At 38.1% G+C, this 26,388-nt stretch overlaps 2 protein-coding genes across 22 annotated transcripts in view; both read right to left on the reverse strand.

Annotated features, from left to right (window-relative positions):
- The window catches only part of LOC141378159 (uncharacterized), a 416,515-nt gene that overhangs the window by 376,033 nt on the left and 14,094 nt on the right, over positions 1-26,388 (reverse strand). The gene's annotated exons all lie outside the window — the stretch shown is intronic.
- Positions 1-26,388, reverse strand: part of triob (trio Rho guanine nucleotide exchange factor b) — a 252,209-nt gene that overhangs the window by 170,150 nt on the left and 55,671 nt on the right. For 19 of the 21 annotated variants that reach the window (XR_012391967.1, XR_012391966.1, XR_012391965.1 and 16 more), the window contains 2 exons: positions 6,295-6,369; positions 45-159 (listed from right to left, as the gene is read on the reverse strand). Coding sequence is in view for 11 of the 21 variants with exons in the window: in XM_073925797.1 (XP_073781898.1) it covers positions 45-159; positions 6,295-6,369 (190 nt within the window). In the remaining 10 variants the exon portion in view is untranslated. Of the gene's footprint in view, positions 1-44; positions 160-6,294; positions 6,370-23,411; positions 23,596-26,388 lie in introns of those variants that run through there. The other 2 variants (XM_073925799.1, XM_073925798.1) reach the window with 1 other exon arrangement.

Consider the following 26,388-nt stretch of genomic DNA (forward strand, 5'->3'; position numbering starts at 1 on the left):
ACTGTGTTAGCACCGGCACAAAGACAAACACAAACAAGCAGTACCTGGGGATGCCTGCGAGGTACGCAATAAGTCGCCTGAGGTCTTCTTGTCGTATTCTGTCATGGTTACTTCTGGCTGGAAATGTAAGGACTGGTCCTCCACGCCGATCTCTTCCACCTGCAGGCAAAGTCAACAAACTATAAGTTTGACTGGAAGAACAACATCTGTGACACTCAAGCATTAGTACTGTAAAATAGGGCAATGTCTAAACTTAAGAAACAAACCGACTAGCCCGACTAGCCTACCTACTGCATACAGTGATGCTTCAGAACACCGTGGCCTACTTATCTTGTTTGTATTCCAAACATCAAGACATTATTAAAGAGATGGTTTGGCCAAAAATGAAAATCACCCATTACTTGTTTCAAACGGTGAACACACAAGAAGATATTTTGAAGAATGCTGAAAACTTGTAACCATTGACTTTCATGGTATTTGTTTTTCTTCCTATGCAAGTCAACGGTTACAGGTTATCAGATTTCTTCAAAATATCTTCTATAGTGTTTAACAAGAAAGAAACACATAAAGGTTTGAAACCACCTAAAGAATAGCGAAAAGTGAGAAATTTTTTTTTTTTTTTCATTTTTGGGTGAGCTATCCCTTTAAATTAAGAAGTATTTTCTTTATTGTCCTGTTTTCGGGGTTTTCCCTTCCAAAATAATCTTGTTTTCTCTTTGAAAAAAAATTTGTTTTTCTTATTTAAAAAAAAAACAAAAAAAAAACTCTTAATTTTGACATATTATTCCTGAAAACACCACAACTTAATTAACCCTCTACTGCATGGTGTTGCCATATGGCAACATGTTATTTATATTAATTTCCCTAGAGAGAAAAGACAGAATGCCTACACTGTGTGTTTTCCTTATTTTGCAAAGTATACACGTTTCTTGTTGTTGTGAGTGTAAACAACAAAAAGTAGACACATAACAGATTCGATTGATGTATTGATCTTATCTGCACAATCAAAACTGAAAGTGTTATTTAAGTTAATTTCAGCAGTTTGATGACACCACAGGTCAAAACGCGTATACACGGTCTTCGACCCCAGAGGGTTAAGCCATTCTAAGAAAAGAAAAACAGTCAAATATATATATATATTTTAAATTTATCATAATAGGTGCAGATAAGGGTTAAGCATTTTCAGATATTCGGACTAGAAGTAGGACAAAAACTCTAAGTAAGATTTTCTTTTTCCAACATACGCTGAATCAAATATTTCTGCATCATTTTTTGCCTAATTCAGAACATGACGCCTAATATCATCGCTAACATAGTTTCAAATGATTACTGCATCCCAAATTCCATCAAACTCGCTTCGAAGTGCAGAGGTGGATGAAGGGAATGATTGGAAAAGAGTTATATCTCTACTTAGGCGAGCTGAGCTGATGATAAGCAAGTTGGCCTGCCAAAGATTAAGATGTTCGTAAAGCTATCTGGGTCAGCAGCCAGCTAAACATTCACTGCATTTCCCCAGCGACGCTGATCTGCTTTTGAGCTCACATATCTGAGAGGGGTAATGACTGTCACCGCAAATAAGTTCCTTCTCATTAATATGCATAGAAATCCGGGCATACGGAGAAGCAGTAGTCAGTTCATAAATGGCTTACGCTGTATAAAAATGCTGGGTTGCACACAATCGATTTGTGCCAGTGCAACATGTAGGAATTAAGTTAACTTATTAGTATTTTCAAGAGTAGATTGAACAATTAAGTTGTCCCTAAATAAATAAACAAAAATCATAATATTCATTGTTTTAGTTCATTTTAAATAAGTAGTTTTAACAAACAGCAAATGTAATAGGAAACAACATTTTTCTTACTTTTCAGTTCATTCTAAGCCAAAAAAGGTTTTTGGCCAAGTCATTACAGCATATACACAACCTAATTAAAGTATTATCCAAGTTTATAATATCCAACAAATAATATCCTTCAAACATATCTTATCCAACAAATAATAACTTGACTTCTAGTTGTTCAATTGGTATCAGAAGTGACTTGTATGAAAGGCAAAAGCCTCTAGATTACGCTTATTTTACCAAAATAAAATATGATCATGCCTTAATTTTTAATTATTTAATTAAATTAATAATTTAAGTAAGGTCTGACTTTGCTTAGACAAAAGTCTTGTCCCTTAACAGAAATAACATACAGTATAAAATATAAAGTCATGGTGCAGCGGAAAAAGAACGAATATTGTATATAACTCCTATGAGCTTGGAGGACTGCATCCATACATCTCTGCAGTGACTCAAATAATTTAATAAAGTCATCTGGAATGGCAAAGAAAGCGTTCTTGCAGGACTCTCAGAGTTCATCAAGATTCTTTTGATTCATCTTCAATGCCTCCTCGATACCACCCCAGACATGCTCAATGTTTATGTCTGGTGACTGGGCTGGCCAATACCTGAGCACCTTGACCTTCTTTGCTTTCAGGAACTTTGATGTGGAGGTTGAAGTGTGAGGAGGAGCGCTATAATGCTGAAGAATTTGCCCTCTTCTGTGGTTTGCAGCACAAATGTCTTGATACCTCGGGCTGTTGATGTTGCAACCCGCTCTTCAGATCTCTCGCATGCACCAATACCGAATGTAGCCCCAAATCATGATTTTCCTTCACCAAACTTGACTGATTTCTGTGAGAATCTCTGGTCCATGCGGGTTCCAATAGGTCTTCTGAGGTATGTGTGATGATTGAGGTGCAGTTCAACAGATGATTCATTAGAAAAATCTAGCTTCTCCTACTTTTCCAAATGATCAAATAGAAGTCAACTTATTTGTTGCGCCTACAACTGGGAGACAAGACTTTTGTCAGGTAGAGTAGTTGCACCCAAAATTTTTAATCCGTTATCATTTAAATTTATCAAATAAAATTTAAACCTTTAAAATTTCTTCACTCAAAAAAAGCTGCTTGTTCAAACTACTTATTTGAAATGGCGATATTGTTGGGACAACTTACTGTTTTAGGTTTAGTGTACTTAAGTATAAGCTAACTTAATTTGTGTTGGGACATAAAAGAATTGTGGGGAACCCTGCATGTTTTTTTTTTTCAGTGTTCTGTTAAACATGTTATAAATGTGTACATGGCCTTGCTCCTTTCTACCTCTATGATCTGTTATCAACACATTAACCAATTAGACCTATTAGGAATGCCTGCAAGAATCTATTAAGTGTTTCAAAGTCGAAATTAAAATACTTCTGCGTCAAACGCCGGCGTATGCTACGGCGCTGACGCATAGCCCTTCGCCGTGGCCGTCGGCGTCACTGACGTGCACCTCTCAAAAAAATTTAACTACAAATCGCAACGACGGGTAGCGCAAGCTCTGTGATTGGTCGGCTTGGTATTGCTGACGAGTCTGGGCGGGACCGAGAGCCGTGTGAATGGTGCGAACCTGATGGAGCGATTGTTTACAAGTGTGGAGTCCTGTGAAGGAGCTCCGGATGGAAAGTTTTGTTTTGTGTTTACCTCATAGTTAAAGTTGTTGCACGTCCGCCGAATCCTGCCTCAAAATGAGCGAGTTTGAGCTACTTGTACATCCCGGAAGTGTTCAGGAAAAGCAAACAGCAGCGAAGAAACTCGACACAGAGGAACATTTACACCTCACTGCCAACTAGCGTTTCGGAAGTGTTAATGCAGACCAACAGAGACAGCGCGCAGAAGTTGCGACGTGGGTTACGCTGGTCACTTGAAGCAGAAGTATAAACCAGGCTTTAGGCCTAATCTGCATCTAAACTTTGGAATGGGTTACCAATCCACATTAAAGCTGCACCATTACATATTTTTAATTTTTTCACCATGACATATGGCTTGTGATGTCATTTGATCTATATTTATATTGGTTACAAAGCTGTAACCATTGACTTGCATTGCATGCACATTTTCTACAATGAAAGTCAATGGTTACAGGTGTTCAGCTCTTCAAAATACGTATTGTATGTTCCACAGAATAATTAAACTCAAAGGTTTGAAACCACTTTAAGAGTAAATAAAGAGTACATTTTAATTTTTGGATAAACTAATAAGAACTTAAGTTCTTAATGCAATTTAGTTTAGGTGTACACAAAATAAAATTACTTTTATAAATTTGAAATAAATATATTTATATAGACATTAAAAACAACACCACAAGATGAATCCATTAACATTAAAAAAGAAAATACTAAAGAAAAACTACATTAAAATAGATTCTTTTAAAAACACGTTTCTTAGATAATACAATAACACAGATGGCCTCACTCACAAATGCACAGGAATAATAAAAAACACACATATTTATGAACAAAATACACTCACAACAGGTACTGGAACATCAAAATGCAGAGAGGAGACGAAGAGTGACAAAACAATACCAAAAAATGAACAAACTGAACTCAGTGGTATGAATACACAAGCCAAGAACGAACTGAGTACATACAGACGTGCAGCACAGGTGGAACTAATAAAAAAACGAAGGGCGGGAAAACAGAACAAAGGAATCACGACGATAACAGAACGCACATGGAACACAATACATGACACAACAAACACATGGCGCAACGAAGACACCAGACTGTGACAAACACTGGTTTAAAGTCAGATATGTTTGAATGATCACCCATACTAAATTTAGTTGAGTAAAAATAAAATATATATATATATATATTAGTGTTGTTCTATTTATATATCTAATATCTAAGTATTCTTACATTAAAAGTTCACTCAAAAATGCCTGAAAATCATTCTGTCATCATGTATTCACCCTTTACTTGTTTTGAATGTTTCTGAGTTTCTTTCTTGTGTTGAACACAAAAGAAGATATTTTGAAGAATGCTGAAAATTGACTTTCTAGTATTTGTTTTATTTTACTATGATAGTCAACAATTACAGGTTTTCAGTCTTCAAATATCTTTTTCAGTGTTCAACATAAGAAAGCTTTAAAGTCAGATGTTATGTTCAAATGATCACCCAGACTACATTTAGTAGCTCAAAAAAAAACAATCATAATATTGTCAAGCATTTCCACTGTTTTATCAGATCATCCATAAATGTTTAAATTCGAAAATGTATCAATTGTGCCTCTTTTTAATTTTTTTTTATTAAATATAACTAATAAAGTTTAAAGGTACTAATTTGTTTTAAGGAATCTTTTTTTTTTTATGTTTTTATGTTTTTTTTCGGTCCATTTTCTGCTTTTAATTTCTTTTATTTTTTATCATTGTTATATTTATTTATCTAATATCTACTAAATATTTTTAAAGTGCTAGTTAACCCAAAAATATCTAAAAATTATGTCACCATTTACTCACCCTTTACTCATTTCGAATGTTTATGAGTTTCTTTTTATGAAGATATTTTGAAGTATGCCGAAAACAATTGACTTGTAAACATTGATTTTCATAGTATTTGTTGTTCTCAATAAAGTAGTCAATGGTTACAGGTTTTTAGGGTTCATCAGAAAAAAGACTGGTTTAAAGTCAGATGATATGTTTGACTGATCACCCAGACTAAATTTAGTTGATCAAAACTAAATTAAACAATAATATTGTCAAACATTTTGCAGAAAATATATTTTAAAAATATTTCAAATATTCCTTTTTTTTAGAAATCATTATTAAATATTACTAATAAAATACAAGACGACAGTATTTTTTTAAAGAAATATATATATATATATAAAAACTATTGTACCGGTCCCCAACTTTTTTATTCTTGTTATATTTATTTATCTAATGTCTAAATATTGTTAAAGGCATCTGAAAATGGCAACAAATTCTGTCACTAACTACTCACCCTTTACTTGTTTCAAATGTTTATGAGTTTCTTTCTCATGTTCAGCACAAAAGAAGATATTTCTGAAGAATGCTGAAAACCTGTAACCATTGACTTTCATAGTATTTGTTTTTCTTGGTAATCAACGATTACAGTTTTTCAGTCTTCAAATATCTTCTTCAGTGTTCAACAGAAGAATTGTTTAAAGTCATATAATATGCTTGAATGATCACTCAGACAACATTTAATTGATCAAAAATAAAATAAAACGATAATATTGTCAAACATTTTTGCAGTTTTATCAGACGATCCTTTAAAATTGTATGAAAATATATTTTAAAATGGCTCTTTTCATTATTAAACATCACTAATAAAGTTATTTTCAATAGAAATGTATTTTTAAAATCCATTAATGCTTAAATTTAATTATATAAACTGTTTTTGATTCATCCAAAAATATACTGACCCTCAACTTTGTTACTCTTGTTATATTTAATGTCACTGGCTCACCTGATAAGAACGCCACCTTCTCTTTAAGTATGGGAAGAACTTCAATGGCCTTCATGTCTTCATTTCTGTGGAACCCTGGAAGAATTCAAACCAGGTCAGTCCAAAAACACAGGATGACAAACATATTCATTCACACAGCATGTAGGGAAAAACTAGAATTAGAACCCTGGAATCAGAACATGACAATAGCTGAAAATGTGTGCATTCAGTTATCCCATTCAGATCAAAAAACAACAACACTTCCTGTGTTTAAAATATGTTTGATTATATGGTGTGGCATTAATAACATATTTAGCATTTTATGTCATGGCTTTCCCAGAGAAACAGTCCCATTCCACCCGCTCCTCCACAACCATGATCCTCATTCTCTTTCACTCTCTCTCTCCCCCGCCTACTCACCAGATGGCATCCATCCACAGCTTTGCCAATGCATGTGCACATATAACATGCTAATGTGCACTCATTGACACTAATCTCCTTTGATACAGATATTGTCAAAAATGTGTCCATAGAATGATGACTTAGAACTGCACAATATTGGAAAAAAGTGACATTGTGATATTTAGTTTTTCTGCGATATACAGTTAAGAACAAAACTATTAGCCCTTCTGGGAATTTCGTTTTCAAATATTTCTCAAATGATGTTTAGCAGAGCAACAGAGCAACATTTATTTCTTCTGGAGTAAATCTTATTTGTTTTATTTCGGCTAGAATAAAAGCAGTTTTTAATTTTTTTTAATCATTTAAGGATCAATATTATTAACCCCCTTATCCCTTGTGTATGGTTCAAATAGCATTTTGCTATGTTCGGGATGAAAACATCCACTAAATATACTGCTTCAAAAATGAAATTCACCCTTTACTTGTTTCAAATGTTTATGAGTTTCTTTCTTGTGTTAAACACAAAAGAAGATATTTTGAAGAATGCTGAAAACCTGTAACCACTGACTTTCATAGTATTTGCTTTTCTTACTATAGTAGTCAGGCGTTACAGGTTTTCAGTCTTCAAATATCTTCTTCAGTGCTCAACAGAAGAAAGGTTTAAAGTCAGATGATATGTTTAAATGATCACCCAGACTACATTTATTCATTCATTCATTTTCTTGTCGGCTTAGTCCCTTTATTAATCCGGGGTCGCCACAGTGGAATGAACCGCCAACTTATCCAGCACATTTTTACGCACCAGATGCCCTTCCAGCCACAACCCATCTCTGGGAAACATTCATACATTCAAAAATGTGTCTATACAATGATGACTTAGAACTGCACAATATTGGAAAAAAAAAAGTGACATTGTGATATTTAGTTGTTCTGCGATATACAGTTGAAGTCAAAACTTTTAGCCCTCCTGTGAATTTCTTTTTTAAATATTTTCCAAATTATGTTTGACAGAGCAATATTTATTTATTCTGAAACAAATCTTATTTGTTTTATTTCGGCTAGAATAAAATCAGCTTTTAATTTTTTAAAACTCAGATTCAGACTCAGCTTTATTATCCCGTTAGGGAAACTAAAATTGCAACAAGGTACCATAACACAAGCGAAGTTCCATGTACACATTAATAAAATATTACCACACAACATCCATACATCAGTATGTAGAAACATCCCCCTCCCCCCTGGATTTAATGACCTAATGGCCACCATTATGAAAGAATTTCTGGTTCTATTTGTCCTGCAAATAGGAACCCTAAAATGACGTCCTGAGGGCAACAGCTGAAATACAGAGTACAGTGGGTGATCCGGGGTGCATAGGATACCCTGAGCTCTCATAATTAACATAATTATGGTAGATTACCATTAGATCAGTCTGGTTAAAACCAATGATCTTGCCTGCCACCTTCACTAGGCCAATCAGCCTGTTCTTGCTTGACACACTCAGATTGCCGTACCAAGCTACAATGCAAAAAGATATAACAGATTCGATAAATTGTTTATAAAACAGCATCATCATAGAGGTACAAACCTGAAATGATCTAAGTTTCCTCAGAAAAAACAGTCTTTGTCGAACTTTTTTATAGACAGCCTGGGTGTTAGGTTGAAATGTCAACAAATTATCAATAACAACCCATAGATATTTATGCGTGTCAACAATTTCAATGTCCAAGCCTTTAATATTAGTTATTTTCGGGGTTGGAGAAGCCTTCCTGTAATCTATTAGCATATCTTAAAATCAAAACCATTTTAGGGTCAATATTATTAGCCCCTTATGCCTTGTGCATGGTTCAAATAGCCTTTTGCTATGTTCGGGATGAAAACATCCCCTAAATTTACTGCTGCCATTTATTTTACTGCTGTAAAAATGAATCAAGGCAAGGCAAGGCAAGTTTATTTATATAGCACATTTCATACACAGTCGCAATTCAAAGTGCTTTACATAAACAGGAAAAAAAAGGCAAGTTTAGGAACATAAAATGCAGACAATAAAAATTGTTAAAAACAGATAAAAACAAATTAAAATGAGTTAAAATAGGTTATAAAAGAATGAAAAAGAAAACGAAAAACATAATAGTGCGATCTGTCGGACGCAGCACAGTGCTCATTCAGTAAAGGCACAGCTAAACAGATGTGTTTTCAGTCTTGATTTGAATGTGCCTAATGTTGGAGCACATCTGATCATTTCTGGAAGCTGATTCTAGCAGTGAGGAGCATAGTGGCTGAAGGCAGATTCACCCTGCTTTGACTGAACTCTTGGAACTTCTAGTTTATATGATCCTAAAGATCTGAGTGATCTGTTAGGTTTGTATTCAGTCAGCATATCTGTAATGTATTGAGGTCCTAGGCCATTTAGTGATTTATAGACCAGTAATAAAACTTTAAAATCTATTCTGAATGTAACTGGCAGCCAGTGTAGAGACCTGAGGACAGGTGTGATGTGCTCTGATTTCCTGCTTCTGGTCAGAATTCTGGCTGCAGCATTCTGGATGAGCTGCAACTGTCTGACTGTCTTTTTGGGAAGGCCAGTGAAGAGTCCATTACAGTAATCCACCCTGCTGCTGATAAAAGCATGAACAAGTTTCTCTAAGTCTTCACTGGAAACAAAGCATCTGATTCTTGCAATATTTTTGAGATGATAGTATGCTGATTTACTGACTGCTTTGACATGACTGTTGAAACTCAGATCTGACTCCAGAGTCACACCAAGATTCTTGACCTTATTTTTTGTAGTTTGACCTTTAGAGCCAAGGTACGCATTCACCTTAAGAAACTCATCTCTGTTCCCAAACACAATGACTTCAGTTTTTTCTTTGTTTAACTGAAGAAAATTTTGGCACATCCAATTTTTAATTTCATCAATGCATTGGCAGAGGGTGTCAATGGGGCTGTAGTCATAAGGCAGTAAGGCTAGGTAGATCTGAGTGTCATCTGCATAGCTGTGGTAGGTGATTTGATTCTTTCTCATTATTTGGCTCAGAGGGAGCATGTAAATATTGAATCAGATTAATATTGTTTTTAATCTTTTTGCATAAATCTGTTAATCTACCTCAGTCCTGATCAAAACTACTAAAATGACAGGATTTTAACTCTTTAATTGCCAAGTTCACAAATGATGTCATTGATTTGGTAAAAAAAAAAAAAAAAAGCACACAAAATGATGGAGTTTCAATATAAAAAGTAATTCTGGACTGGATGCATTTTCATTTTTTCTCTAATTGACTGTTGGTGGCTGTTTTTGCCCCGCTGACTTCCATCATAACCACATTTGATGGGGCATAAATACAAAGTCTTTGTTTTTATTTACTCCATGTAGTTCTGAGAGCTGAGTAGGCATGGGCCGGTATAAGATTGTGATGATAACCTTGGATAAAAATAACACGGTTTCACAGTAACACGATACTATGATTACTGCTCTAAAATATGCTCTTTTTAAATATCTGGGTACAAGAACACCAACCTTTTCTCCCATTGAGCACACTGTATTCTATTGCCTGCAATGCAAACCAAACTCCTTCTCTGTTCATACAGGGACGAGACAGCCTTTAACAGAGCACCCCTGACCCCATACTCCCGGAGCACCCTCCACAGAATGCCACGAGAGACCCAGTAGTATTTTGTTTTGTTTTGTTTTGTTTTTTTAGAGAAAAGTAAAGTCTTGTTTTTTTTTTAAAAAAGGTCAAAATTAAGTGAGTGTTTTCCTCAAACAAGCAATTCAATTTGCAAGTGGGAAAAATAAAATAATCTAAAAATAGGGTTATTTTTCCTTACCCTAGTGGGAAAAATCTGCTTACTAACCAACTGACCAACCAACCATCTACTTACCCACATACTCATCCATCCATCCATCCATCCATCCATCCATCCATCCATCCATCTTAAACGTTTGACTTTATTACTAGTTGTTTCCATTTAATCAGACACATAAACCGTGTACAGATATTATTTTTTTAATACTGATCCAGGTGAAAGGCATAAGAACGCACTGCACATTTTCACACTGCTATTGATTTGATTAGCTTCATGAGGGAGTCAGCAGAAGTCAGGCTTGATTGCCCATCATAACACATTATGTCATTGGGCTAAATTGGCCACTGCTTCCTGGCGTAAGGTTAAGGTTGTCTGCAGGGAGATATAATGGCCGGGGCATGTGCAGTAGTAGTACTATCCTGGGACTAGATGGGGGTGTGTGGTATATGTGTGTTTGTGTGTGTGTGTGTGTGTGTGTGTGTGTGTGTGTGTGTGTGTGTGTGTGTTTCATTCCCACCACATCAATGACCTCATCACAATCCAATATTCGCATAACCTTTACGCTGTTCGAACATGTGTGGGCTTGTGTGTTTCTCCCCCTTCTTCAATGACCTCATCTAAAGCCACCATAATGCTGCTACATACATTTATATACACACACATGTTGTGTGCTTTGCTGTTGTGAGTATAAAGCCTTTTTCTACACCTACTTTCAGAATATAAAGGTACATTTACTTTTGGTACCCTAGTATTTTCACTAAACAACAGGAGACATGCAAACCTTATTTTGGGTACTGATTTTATATATTAGTTTACTCGAAAAATCATTCATCCATTTTCCTTGGGCTCAGTCCCTTATTTATCATGGGTTGCCACAGCGGAACGAACAGCCAACTATTCTGGCATATGTTTTAAGCAGCAGATGCCTATCCAGAAGCAATCCAGTACTGGGAAACACCCATACACTCTCGCATTCACACACATACTCATATACTACAGCCCATTTAGTTCACCCAATCCACCAACACCGCATGTCTTTGGACTGTGGAGGAAACCGGAGCTCACTCGGATATAAAAAAATATATATATATGTATGTATATAATTCTGTGTAAAAGCTGTGATGAGTTAAAAATGGATACAATGAAGGGATAAGCATGTCTCAAGCGAACTTCAGCCTTTTAGGACTACGTAGGATTAACATCATATCACTCAGCAGGCAAGCTGATTTATTGACACTTGTGTCTGATGTGTCCAAAAATCACCCAACTGTCCTCTGACAGTAGTAGGTGGTGTTTATTTCATTCATATCTTGAGTACAAACATTAATAAGCTTTGCCGGTCCATCCTAAATTAACTGGTCTGCCAAGCATGAAATAAACGTCATTAATCTACCCTTGGGTGCAGTAATGTATTATTAATGAAAACAAAAAACTAATTTAAACACCATCACTGCACAGTCCATCACTGGAACAAATATTTGAGCTCTACCGAGTAGACCAAGAGGTGTTTCGTAATGCACAGAAAACGTCATTCTGCATTTGTACACAAATAGCAATACATTTCAACAGGTTTATTCACACAATTTTGTCCAACATTGAAGGAACTCTCCACAATTTTGTTTTACAAATCTAATTTAAACAGTTGAATTTTACCATGTTTGAATTCCTTTATTTCCCAGAGATAGGTTGCGGCTGGAAGGGCATCCGCTGCGTAAAAACTTGCTGGATAAGTTGGCGGTTCATTCCGCTGTGGCGACCCCGGATTAATAAAGGGACTAAGCCGACAAGAAAATGAATGAATGAATGCCTTTAGCCTATCTCCGGGTTTTAGCTTAGCTCATGGGTTCTGGAGGGCCGGTGTCCTGAATAGTTTAGCTGCATCTTCCTTCAGCACACCTGTTTGGAAGTTACATTACCTAGAAAGAGCTTAATTGGCTGGTTCAGGTGTTTCTAATTGGGGTTAGGACTAAAATATGCAGGACACCAACCCTTCAGAACCGAGTTTGGACACTCCAGGCTTAGCTTATGTAACATTGCCGGTCCTACACCACCTGCTCAGAGCTGGGAACGAACCCGCAATTCCCCGCATGGGAGTCAGTTGCTCTAACAAGGAGGCTAAAGACCATGGTCTCTAGCATCTGTCACTAGAGCACCTTTTCGGGTTTAAAGGAGTGAGGTGGGCGAGGCAGTAGCGCAGTAGGTAGTGCTGTCGCCTCACAGCAAGAAGGTCGCTGGTTCGAACGTCGGCTCAGTTGGCGTTTCTGTGTGGAGTTTGCATGTTCTCCCTGCCTTCGTGTGGGTTTCCTCCAGGTGCTCCGGTTTCCCCCACAGTCCATAGACATGTGGTACAGGTGAATTGGGTAGGCTAAATTGTCAGTAGTGTATGAGTGTGTGTGTGGATGTTTCCCAGAGATGGGTTGCAGCTGGACGGGCATCCACTGCGTAAAAACTTGTTGGATAAGTTGGCGGTTCATTCCGCTGGTGCGACCCCGGATTAATAAAGAGACTAAACCGACAAGAAAATGAATGAATGACTGAATGAAAAAAGGAGTGAGGATTGCCTGCACAGCACTTCACTAGCTGGCCTCTGTTACACTCACCCCCATCCAAGTCACGGCACCAATATAACCCTGCCGATCCTACACCACCCAATCTGCTCCGAGCTGGGAACGAATCGGTGATTCTCTGTATAGGGGTCAGTTGCTCTAACAAGAAGACTAAAGACCATGGTCTCTAGCCTCTGTCGCTAGAGCACCTTTTCAGGTTCAGGGGAGTAGGGTTTACCTGCACAGCACTTCACTGGCCTACCTCTGTTACACTCACCCCATCCGGGTCACGGCACCAATGTAACTATACTGATCCTACACCACCCAACCTGCTTCGAGCTGGGATCAAACTGGTGATTCTCTGTTTGAGAGTCGGTTGCTTTAACAACGAGTCTAAAGACCATGGCCTCTAGCGTCTGTCGCTAGAGACGCTGGGAATAAACATCACGCCGCAGACAAAACCAACAAGACAAGAGCGCGCACCCATACCACGTACAGACCTCAAGCGGGAGCGCGCATGGTCCGATTGTAACCAGGCAGGCGCACACAAAATGACAAGAAAGAGGTACTCGACCAGAGAAAACTCAAGCTGAGCACCACATATAACACAGGACCTGACTAGTGTCTGGACTCTGCCACCAAAACAAAAATTAACAGGACTGGAGTAGCAGAATCCTGACACTGGCTCAATATTCAAATAAGTGGGACAAATAAAATTTAGGCCACAATAAAAATAAAATGATTGATCGGTGTGGTGGGACAGCTTCAACGTGAAAAACTTTTCATGGTCTGTAAGATTTTGGCAAAAACAGAGCAGGCAATATAGAGCTCCACCCAAATCATGTACAGATGGAAACTTTTTTTGCTCTGTGTATGCTGGCTGGGTGCTAGGCTGCACTTCCTTTTTTTGGCTCCTGTCTAAATATAGGCCAGCCTCAGAGGTAAGGATGTGCCACTTTCTCAGCTTTGGGGATTGTGATTAAGCAGGCCAGTCCTCGGCCATCGCTCTGTGCACTAAGCCAGGTTCACATCTCAATCTGTCGGTCTGCATCAATCACGGTATGTCTGAGACAAACCTGATGGAATGAGGTGAGATGTATTAGCAGGCTGCTATCCTATGGTAAACTTCAGCAAAAGGAGGTTCGCGGTGGACTAGATCAGTCATTTTGGAAACAGAGTTATCAGCTGTTTATTTATCAGGCTGTGATAATCATGCTTCGGCTTCTATTTCACCGATAACCTGTTTACTATATGTCTCTTTGAGGAATTAGTCTGTGGTTAAAATTAGAGGGAAAATTTACCTTAAAATAGAAGTTTCCACATCACTTTCTCGTGTTTCTAAACATTTATGAATCTCTTTCTTCAGTTGAACACAAAACAAGATATTTTGGAGAATTTTGATAGAATGAAGCCATCGGCGTCCATGGTGGGAACAAAAAAATGTAAATTTTTGGATAAACTACCCCTTTATCTGGATGACCTTCCTAATGACAAGACCTCAGCAGACACACAACGTTATAAGACATTAATATCAGGTTAGGGTTAGGTTGCCTGCATCTAAGGCAATGTTAATTTGACGTCCAATAACAACATGAACTGACATTGATATTTTGTTGATTTTAGGTTGTGTTGTAAAGTGACCAAAATCCAACATCAGGCCAACATCTTAAACTAATGTCATATTGACGTCAAATACTGACATTTATTCGTCAGGTGTAGACCTTTTTCTTGGAACGCAAAATTACCCATTATGCTTTGCGTGTATGCGCAAGGAGAATGCGAAGAACTTCCAGTTGGCAGCTGATGCGTGTAAACAGTCACATTTGGACAGCTTTGAAATTATAGTTTTAATCTATTTTACCTGCTTTTATCCTCTTTGAACTAATACTGTTGTCCATCAGCACCATCTCCTGGACTGATCATTTAAAGAAATGCCATCTAATAGGATGGAAAACAGCTGCTGTGAGGCATTTTCCCCTTATTGTCAGACGGCATCTTCTGCGGTTTAAATGAAGCCTTGTCATCGCTAAAGTCAACATTTTCTCTTTATTTCAAATATATAACCAGCCCAAACAAATGTAATTCACCAAAATATTTGACACACACACGTAGCTTGTACTGTGCCACTGACACACTGATTTAATAACGGTGACAAAGTGAAAATATAGGCTAGTGTCATTTCGAAATGACAGAAAAACACAAACCGTGGTAAAAACAACACACGAAATAAAACACAAACGGCTCGCGATTAGAATGAACAGCAAATCAGCCAGCAGAGTATCAATAACAGACTTTTATTGGTCATTTTTGTAAATTGCACGACTTTCATACCTGTTAAGTTTCATGCCAGCACTCTGGTTTGCTCTCTCTCCCTCTCTCTCTCTCTCTCTCTCTCTTTCTCTCTGTGTGCGCGTGTGTGTGTGTGTGTGTGTGCGTGTGTGTGTGTGTGTGTGTTAAAGAGCCGCTGAGCTAACAGCTGACAGGCCGGAAACACACACACACACACTGTTATTTCTGACGGCAGACACGTGAACTAGGAGAACGTTTTTCTCGTATTTCTGACGCGCTTGAACCACATGTGACAGATTATAACGGCTTTAACAGACACATTTCTAAGTTGTGTGTCACAAAACACTCTGTTTTCCATTAAAAACGTTATTGAAACCCATTTTCGGAGCGCAAATTACCAGTTGTAAATGCTGTAAACGGAAGTTTTTAGCATTCTACCGGAAGACGCTGGTCGCTATGGCACCCAACATGCACCAGCCATAAAAAAAGGTCTATATAGCAACCAAAATCCAACGTCTGGTAACGTCCACACAACGTCAAGCTGTAACATCATTTTTTTGGTTGGACTTTGGACAATGACGTCGACCTGACATTGGCTTCTGACGTCAACCTGATTTTCATTTCCAAACAAAATACAATGTCCATCAACGTTGGGGTACTACATCAATCTGACGCCCTATGCCTGCTGGGACCAGCTCATCATATTAATCCTGAGGTTGTATATTTACACTAAGGATTGAAATATGCAAACAGAGATGCATCACTGAGCAAATATTGTTGTTAATTACAATTTCATCATTTGATATCTACAAAATTTACCAAAAATCTAGCAATGTTTATGCTTTTGATCATCCAACCAAGTGAAATCACCTTTTAATTATAAATTTCCTAACAAATCCAGCACTATTGTACAATCAGTTTAGGTCATATTGTTGATTATTTTATTACATATATTCATATTTAGCTATAGACAAATTACCGGTTTGTAAACATTCAGGTGCGCGCGCATCGAGGTTGAGGAAAAAAAGCGGGAGCGCTAGCATTTACAGCTGATGCGGTACAGAGTTTATTGTTGTATTAGAGATAAGTTATATTGATTACATATTATATAAATATATATATATATATATATATATATATATATATTATTTACCTAATGCTTCCAGCGTATTATAAAAGCTTGTCAAGTTGTCACTTGTTATTTGTTATTTGTCAACTTGTCACAGTTATTTGGCAAAATTAACGCTAAAGTGAGCTGCGGTTATCTGACAGGTCCATTTGCAATAGCACCCTCCCAAGAGCGTCCAGCCCGAAATAAACAACTACCTCATTGAAACTCCAAATAATTTTACAAGAGAGAAGTTAAAGGCTGACATGTCTTTGGGTGCCAACAATTTTGTTTTGTGTGGTAATGTGCAAGAAATAATGTTTCATGATTACCAGATTCAACACAAAAACTATGTAATGCTAAAAACCGGGGTTCTACCCAACATAAGACAAGGAAAGAAGACGGAACTGTACAAGGCCTGGGTAATCATCAACAAGCAAAACAACTGCATTCTGACAGCAAACTGCACCTGTATGGCAGTGTATGTGAACCTACAGTTTTACATATCATTTTAAGCATTCAGTGTCTGCATTTTAATTAACCATGTGAACTTACCTAATATGAAATGAGAACTGCAGAGTCTAGCATTTTTAATTAGGTCCTTACTCCATTCAGCTCTTATGATGGCTGTTAGCCAAAGACGTCTGCGGTTGGCATTAAAATCAGTGTGGTGTATGGTAAAATTGAAGTTTTTTATTTTTCGACTTTCTATGTTGGCATCCCATCGCACAACGCGACATGTTTGCTATTGCAACCGGTCTTTTTTGCAACCGCTATGCGCGGTTGAACCCGTGTGACGTCATCTGTGACGTAGGTTGGTAATTCCCCTATTGCTACTGTTCCAACTTTAGTTCAACAAGTAGTCAACAAGTAAAATCTGTAGATTTGAAAGAATCATGAGTGAAATATTTATTTAAAGATTCATAAAGACCTCTTTTAGAACTGACTAGATTTGACCTTTTTTGACAAATTCTTTTTTAACTAGTAATCATTTCCAAGGTATCGTTCAGCAAGATGAATAGATAAATCATATTTGAAAACACTACAATTTTCTCTCAATTCACTTAAATCTTGCTTTATGTGTATTAACATTTGTGGTGAAATAACCACACCTTTAAAAGTATGGTATTAACCGACATCTGAGGGATGCCAAGTCATTTTTCATTCTAGATGTGACCACAATGTTCTTGTCACACACTATAAAGACATCCTAGCCTAGATCAGCAATTCAGCCTAGAGTTCATCCTGCCATACTGTGAGCCAACAGACTTGTCTGCCAACAATTAATTACACTTCATATTTATTTTTTGGATTTTTCCGTGGTTGTGAGAGAAGACTGAGAGGGTGCTGAGCAAATGCCAGCTCATTTTTCTCACACATCAGCACCTCCCAAATACAGTCCCCACCTCACTTGAGTTATGGATCCCTTGGCCCATTCTCCCATTTACGACTGCATTTCTCCCCCTCTCCTCTGCCTCTCCACTGGCAACCTTTACCGACTCATTCCCATCCTCGCTTTTATGATCCTTGTTCGCAAGTCTTGATTGCTTGTCGTTTTACAACCGGCGAGACTCTACATTGGCTCAAACAGTCTCAACAGGGGAGCACGAGGCATGTTGGGACAAGGTTGTACAATCATATGTCCCTTAGATATGACACGAGCATTGAGGAAATGATTTCATTTCACACTGCCATCCTTGTGACAAATAGCTTTCATTTCCCAGAGCCGGGCATCCATTCTGAAGCTGGAATAAATTGATAACTGATCAGCATGGAAAGCCAGACTTACTGCAGAAAGGAGTAATAGAAATGTGAGCGTATTTTGACTCCTGTTTGTTGACTGAAAGGAAATCAATTGAAGCGGTGTTCAAATGTTAAAGTCGAATTCCAAATGTTGGAGAAACTACATGAAAGCCTCTCATGGGTTTGCTAATACAGCAAAGCTATTACATATGCAACAAACAGGTCCTGGTTAATTCAGAGCTGCTCTTTTACAATAATGCACCCTCTTATGCTTCAATGATTTAACATATTTGAAGTCTGTCATATTTCATTTGAACCTTGAATCTGATGACTAGTAAACAGAAAGATGTCAGAGTAGTTTCGATCCTGCCTCACTATACATTAGCCAGACCTTGCACTTGTAGCCTTCAAAACTACAGTATGTTCCTTTTAGATTTGGGAAGAAACAGATAACGGTACAATAGTACAGTGGAAGTGAATCTTTTTAACCATTTAAGACAAAAATTTGGATATCATTTGGATGCTGGCAGGTAGCTCTCTGCAGCTCTCACATGGTCGCCCACTGAAGCTAAGCAGGGCTGTGGCTAATCAGTAACTGGATGGGAGACCACATGGAAAAGCTAGGTTGCTGTCGGAAGTGGTGTTACTAAGTCCAGCAGGGAGCACTCAACCTGTGGTCTGTGTGAGTCCTAACGCACCAGTATATTGATGGGGATTCTGAGGTGTTCAACCGAGTCCCAACTCTCTGCGGTCGTTTAAAATCCCAAAATGTCCTTCGAAAAAGGGTAGAGGTTTAACCATGGCATCCTGCCCAAATTTGCCCACTGGCCTCTGTCCATCTTGGTCTCCTAACCATCCCCATATCATAATTGGTTTTAACACTCCTCTCTCCTCTCCACCAATCAGCTGGTGTGCAGTCTGGCGCAATAAGGCTGCCGTAGCATCATCTAGGTCATGGGTCACCAATCTCGTTCCTGGAGGTCCAGTGCTCTGTAGGGTTTAGCTTCAACTTGTCTCAACACACCTGCCTGGGTGTTTCAAGTATACATAGTAAGACCTTGATTAGCTTGTTCAGGTGTGCTTGATTAGGGTTGGAGCTAAAATCTGCAGGACACCGGACCTCCAGAAACAAGTTTGGTGATCCCTGATCTAGGTGAATGCTGCTCACTGATGGTGGATGAGGAGGTTCCCCCAAAAATGTGTAAAGCACTTTGAGTGTTTAGAAATGCGCTATATAAATGTAAGGAATTATTATTGTTATTATATCCTGGGCTTTATCATATAAGGCAGAGCAGGGCACATAGTAAGACATGTTGGTTTTAGCCAAACAATGAACAAAGAAATGTGTTTAGATGAACAACACACAAGCCTTCCCTACATAAGAGAATCACTCCCAGGAAGGTGCGTTGAGGCAAGTTGGAGGTAAACTCTGAAGGGACACCGGATGTTGAGGACTGAGATTGGGGTCACCAACCTTGTTCCTGGAGAGCTACCTTCCTGCAGATTTCAGTTGCAACCCTGACAAAACACACCTGTCTGTAATTATCAAGTGCTGCTTCAGGTTCTAATTAATTGGCTCAAGTGTGTTTAATCAGGGTTGGAGCTCTCCAGGAACAGGGTTAATGACCCCTGCTCTAGAGTGTAGACAAATGGTTTTCATTGGGTTTTTTGTATAAAAAGTTCTTTACATTACAGACATGTTTCCTTCATGCGGTTCCATATTTAGTGAAGATAGTGAAGATGGTAGTCACAAAAATATAAGACTTGACTAACATACTTTCACAAATTAGTAAAAATGACATTGAAAAACATTGACTATAATAAAAAACCTTCATGTTGACAAAATGTTTTTTCTTGTGGTTCTCAATCAAATTTCATAGATTTTTTTTTAATAAATGACAGGAAGACGTCTGCCGAAAATGTGGTGAAAACCATGGAGGCATGTCATGGTTAACCCCGCAAAATTATAAAACTTTGAGCCCCGCTCCCCCTACAAAATATTCAAACTGGTTTGGAACGAGTCAAAAGTGAGTAAACGATGACTTAATTTCTATTTCTGAATGACCTATCCCCTTTACAAACTTCCTAAAATAGCCTTATAATAACACACTACAATGACAAGCAGTAGAAAGGAGAGAAGAACTATTGGGTTACAGAGAAACGTCACTCACTCATGGACAAGCCAGAATGGAAACAAAGGAACCGTCATGTTTTAAATACACAGCTGAGATATTACACTGTAATAATATATACATATAATAACGAGCCATGGTCGACCTGAGCTCAAACAAACCTTGTCATCTTCTTGATGAACAGCCACAAAGCCAAGAAGAACAAAATCTGCGGTGTCCTGTTGTTGTTTTACAAGCCCGTCTAAAGGTGCAAGCGGTTTCACTTTTTCCAGAGAACTTGCCGCGTGTCTATATTTGAAATAACAAACTTCTTGAGCTCATATTAATAATGCGCGCATGATTAATGAAGTGCTTCTGATATCCATTCCTTTCTGAAGAGGACAAACACAAGAGTGACGCATGAAAAAAACAAAAGAGAAGCCAGAAAAAACAGAGCAGCAAATGCTTCTTTCTCCAACCTAAAACATGAACAAACTACCATGCTTAATTATTATTATTATCATCTTTTGGACTATTATGGCCTGGAATGACGGAATTACTTTCTACCAGAGGTTACAAGTGCTTCTCATATTGTATGTGAACTGCCAGTACAACTTTACTTTTGACATTTTCTCGATCGAGAATGATGTCGACTAAAAAGTTGTGTCATACACCACACCCTCCAAAAGAGTACCATTGGTACCCTTGAAGCAGTGGAAACGCAAGCCTGATAAAGGTGACCTGTACCGACCCCTACCGTACCGTACTGTACCACTCCGTGAAAACAGGCCAAAAGACACAACACTGCCTTAATAATCTAGTACTAAAACTTAATGGCCCACAGACAACATCTTGAATATGAAAATGTTGAGATGATGCACTTTTATATAAAAGATCACTATGGGCAATATATAAGTGTGAGGAATACATATGGGATATGTTTTAAATATATTCATTAATACGATAATTGAAAAAACTGCAGTTCTAAAAACTACAAAAGTCTTGTTGGAACATTTTCAGGAATTAGCAACTTCCATAACTTAATGTCTGCCTAAGCACATTGCATTAAAAAATTAAACATAAGAATACCTGAGAGTGGGATGAGTCTCAGTCCCGCTTGAGCATATTGCCAACAGTGGCTATTCACAAATGTTCCCATTTCACATGTATAATAGCATCCATCAGACTACAGATAGCGCATCTGCTCCCTGAGTTTCTGGGAAAGAAGAGTCGACTTTGGGAAAGTAAGCTTTTAAACTAATGGCCTAAACAGCACAAGTGGGTGTTGGCAATCTGATTCACTGTTCTCCACTGCAGCCATTCACTTGTGTCCTATACAGAAGGCAAGATTCACTGGTGTTCCTGTGTGTGTTCTAAAGCTCTGGGGCTCCGAAGCCTGGCGAACACTCAGAGCGTGCAGATTTATGATGGAATTGGTTTTGCTGATGGCTTCTAATCCACCTGTTAACTCCCAAACCCCCTGTGCAAGCGCTTGCCAAACATCCTGCTTATCTTCAAGATTTATTTACACATTTGCTCATACCTTTTAGAGTATTTGTCTTAATCGCAACTAACCTTGATTAGCTAGAAAACAAATAATAAATAATGGTAAGCATTTACTTGAAGGAGGTGTTCATATTGCAAAAAAATGGATTTGTTAAGAGGGTGTTCATAAGACTGTCATGAGACCTTTATAATCGTGGCATGTCATGAATATGGATATATTTTGCATGTTTATGACAACTGTCATTAGATGTTATTTGCCCAGATATATCATTTTTAAACACAATTATGGCATTGTTTATGGAGTGTTCATAAGACTGTCATGACACCTTTATAATCTTGATACCATGAATATGAAGATATTTAGCATTTTTATGACAACTATCATTAGGTATTATTTGCTCAGATATGTCCTTTTAAATGCAAAGACGGCATTGTTAAGGGGGTGTTTATAAGACTGTCATGATGCCTTTATAATCATGACGCCATGCATATGAAGATATATTGCACGTTTATGATAACTGTTATTAGATGCTATTTGCTCAGATATGTCATTTTAAATGCAAAGATGGCATTGTTAATGTGGTGTTCATAAGACTGTCATGACACCTTTATAATCATGACATCATGAATATGAAGATAGTTTGCATGTTTATGATAACTGTCGTTAGTTGTCATTTGCTCAGATATGTCATTTTAAATGCAAAAATGCCATTGTTAATGAGGTGTTCATAACACTGTCATGACACCTTTATAATCATGACATCATGAATATAAAGATATTTTGCATGTTTATGACAACTGTCGTTAGGTGTTATTTTTTCAGACATGTCATTTTAAATGCAAAGATGGCATTGTTAAGGGGGTGTTTATAAGACTGTCATGACACCTTTATAATCATGACATCATGAATATGAAGATAGTTTGCAGGTTCATGATAACTGTCGTTAGGTGTTATCTGTTCAGATGTCATTTTAAAAGCAAATATGCCATTGTTTGAGATGTTTTAATGATAACCTGACAAACAAATACATCACAACATATCTTTATTGTGACAACTTCACATTATCAAAACAACTAAACCTGTCGGTGTCTTTGTCATGACAACTTGACATTACATAACTTGTCATAAATCTGTAATAAACATAAACATCATGAGGCCATTATTATCATGCCATAATAGACCCTTTTCACAAGGAAGTGATCGTGCATTTAATGGTTTTAAGCTTCTTAAATCCTCAAACATTTTAATATTTAGATTTTTTTACGTGCCTTTATAAAGCTACACTTAGTATTATATTATTTTGGCAATCAATTAAAAATGCTTATGCAAGGGTTTCATAATGCAGCATCTATAAACAAAATAGTAAATTTGATATTGTTCTTTCTTCTGGCTGCTGTTATCGGTCTCAAACAAATGTTCCCCTTTTTCTGAAAGTCCACTAACTTTGGATTAATAAGCAAGACGAATATTATGATCCACTACTGTTCAAATAATCAACACTCTTATAAACATCACCCATGCACCTAAACAAGTCTTACCATCGCACTGTTAACAGCAGCTTAAAGTAGTTTCATGTTTCACAACTTGTTCCACACTACACAAGACTCACAAAGTGAACTCTGACCTACCTTTATCAAATGTTGAACACCATTCGGTAAGGCGTCCTTGTCTGTTTCTTACAAAGCCCACATAGAGAAAGCGAAAGAGCACTGTAAGGCTCGCCATGACTCAAATCACCACCAAGAATCCTATCATTTAAAAAACTTGACTGCCTTGCTGTCTTGATGTACAAGCAGGTTTGTGAATGTCCTCATAACAGTCCTGTGCAGCCGGAGGTCACAAGTCCTGAGTCCAAAATAACCGGAGAATGTTGCCTGTCACAGGTTGAATCAGCTGCCCATCATAGACATAGGGAGGGAACGGGTGACTGCTGAGCCGAGAAGAGTTACAATGTGGTTACAGCAGAAAGGGCACAAACAGCTGAATTATTCCATACTGGGAGGTGTTACTCGTGTGGCCTTTGGTTCTAATCCCCTAAATGCCCCTGGCCCACTTTAGTACCACTTTAAACATAACACTCCTGACCCACGTTGAGCAGGTGACCAAGTGTAAAATCCACCGTTGTTTAATTATAACCGCTATGATGCCACAATGGGATTAGTTAAGCCTTTTGCACCCAAAGTACTCCATCACATGATGATAGAGTTACTTTCTTAGAAGAGCTGCCAGTGACAAGAGACCCGCGGTTTGTCACAGTCCCTGTCGTGTGTTTTGTGAAAACTTTATTGTACTGCTCCCCATTACACCCCATTCACACGAGACTTCAGCGTCAACGCTTGACTGAAGGCTTGTCTGAAGTTGGGGCTGAAGCGATCGTCATAGAAGCATCAGCCAATGAAATTCAGTCAGCAATTGGCCACTGTTTGAGCTGGTGTATTTGCATACAGTGATCTTATTGGCTGATGCTTCTGTCGGCACTTGAAAAGTTGAGCTAGTCCTAATTTCTGCAGCGAGCAACGCCTCTGAAGCGGTGCAGACGGATCCACAATGACGCCCTGTGTGAATGGGGCGTTATTCTCTGTGTTCATTCCTTGCCTGTGTTCCAAATCGCATACTTTCCTACTATATAGTGATATATAATGTTTTTATAATGCTATATAGTGATATTCCTACTATATGTGAGTTGAGTATGTCCAAATTCATAGTGTTTGAAATACAGTTGGTGGAAAGTACAGTATCCAGGTGATCTACTATTTATCTTTCCTTATAATAATTTTTTCGGGGTTTTCACCTTTAATTCACAGGACAGCAGAGAGTATTGACAGGAAAGCATAGGGAGCAAAGAAAGGGAAAGGTTCGGCACAGGACCACAAGGCGGGAATCGAACTCGGGTCACCGTGAGCACTGGATTGCTCGTGTCGATGCACTAACCACCACACCACTGGCGCCAACCATGTGATCTACTATAGACACCCTCTGCCAATGCATTGATGAAATTACTAGTTGGATGTGCCAAAACTTTCTTCAGTTAAACAAGGTTATATGTGAAGTCATTGCGTTTGGGAACAGAGATGAGGTTCTAAAGGTGAATGCGTACCTTGGCTCCAATGGTAATCAACCAAAAAAAAGGTCAAGAATCTTGGTGTGACTCTGGAGTTTGAGTTTCAATAGTCTGAGTTTCAATAGTCATTTCAAAGCAGTTAGTAAAACAGCATACTATCATCTCGAAAACATTACAAGAACTAGATCAGGGGTCACCAACCCTGTTCCTGGAGAGCTACCTTCTTGCACATTTCAGTTGCAACCCTGACCAAACACACCTGTTTGTAATTATCAAGTGCTGCTTTAGGTACTATTAATTGGTTCAGGTGTGTTTGATCAGGGTTGGGACTGAATTCTGCAGGAAGGTAGCTCTCCAGGAACAGGGTTGGTGACCCCTGAAATAGATGCTTTAGAGAAACTTGTTCATGCTTTTATCAGCAGCAGGGTGGATTACTGTAGCAGCCTCCTCACAGGCTTTCCCAAAAAGACAGTCAGACAGTTGCAGCTCGTCCAGATCACTGCAGCCGGGATTCTGACCAGAACCAGGAAATCAGACCACATCACGCCTGTCCTCAGGTCTTTACACTGGCTCCCAGTTACATTCAGAATAGATTTTAAAGTATTATTACTTGTCTATAAATCACTAAATAGCCAGTGTATGCCCCAAGTTTTATTTATGAATACAAAAAAAGGCGTTGTGGTGATTTGTTGTTCTGTGTTTGTCTGAGACAACTAGTCTACTTTTATTACTTAAATGTGTATGATACATATTTCATGGCTGCGTTGCTCTGTATTTGCACGCATCTATATTTAAAAGAAAGAATTTGTGTGAAAAAATGACACAATATGAAAATGTTCCCTTAGAACTATAGTCAAAGGCAGCATGGTGGCTCAGTGGGTAGCACTGTCGCCTCGCTGCAATAAGGTCACTGGTTCGAGTCCCGGCTGGGAGAGTTGGCATTTCTGTGTTGAGTTTGTATGTTCTACTCATGGTTGCTTGGGTTTCCTCCAGGTGCTCTGGGTTGCTGTTGGAAGGGCATCCACTGCGTAAAACATATGCTGGAATGATTAGTGGTTCATTGCGCTGTAGCGATCCCTGATAAATTACTAATAAATTAAGAACTAAGCCAAAGGAAAATTGATGAATGAACTAAAGTCAAAGTTTGTCAGTGGAAGTTCTGTCCAATGCATGGCTGAATTTACCACACATGTGGCTTTGCTTACAAGTTTTGGTTTACTTGACAGTGTGAAATGTGTGAACGTGATCCACGCTAAATAAAAATAAAACAAAATCAACATAATGTTTGGTCTGTATTGTTTGTCTGCTTGACTGCTTGTTGTTGTTTACGGTTTGGTGAATTTAAAGGTGCAGTAGGTGATCTACCAAAATGCTAATCGGTTAGCATATTAGCTATGAACAGCAGGGAAGGTACTGTGTTTCAAAGCCATGCCTCCTGAAATTGCAAACTCGCACACAGCGACACGACAGCAGACAACCTACTAGTTAATGTCATTCTTCAGTTAGAAGTGTATGTAGTGGTTGGCCGGCAGCGTGCAGGAATT

This window comes from Danio rerio, chromosome 16 (genome assembly GCF_049306965.1).
Source record: "Danio rerio strain Tuebingen ecotype United States chromosome 16, GRCz12tu, whole genome shotgun sequence".
Taxonomy (NCBI): domain Eukaryota; kingdom Metazoa; phylum Chordata; class Actinopteri; order Cypriniformes; family Danionidae; genus Danio; species Danio rerio.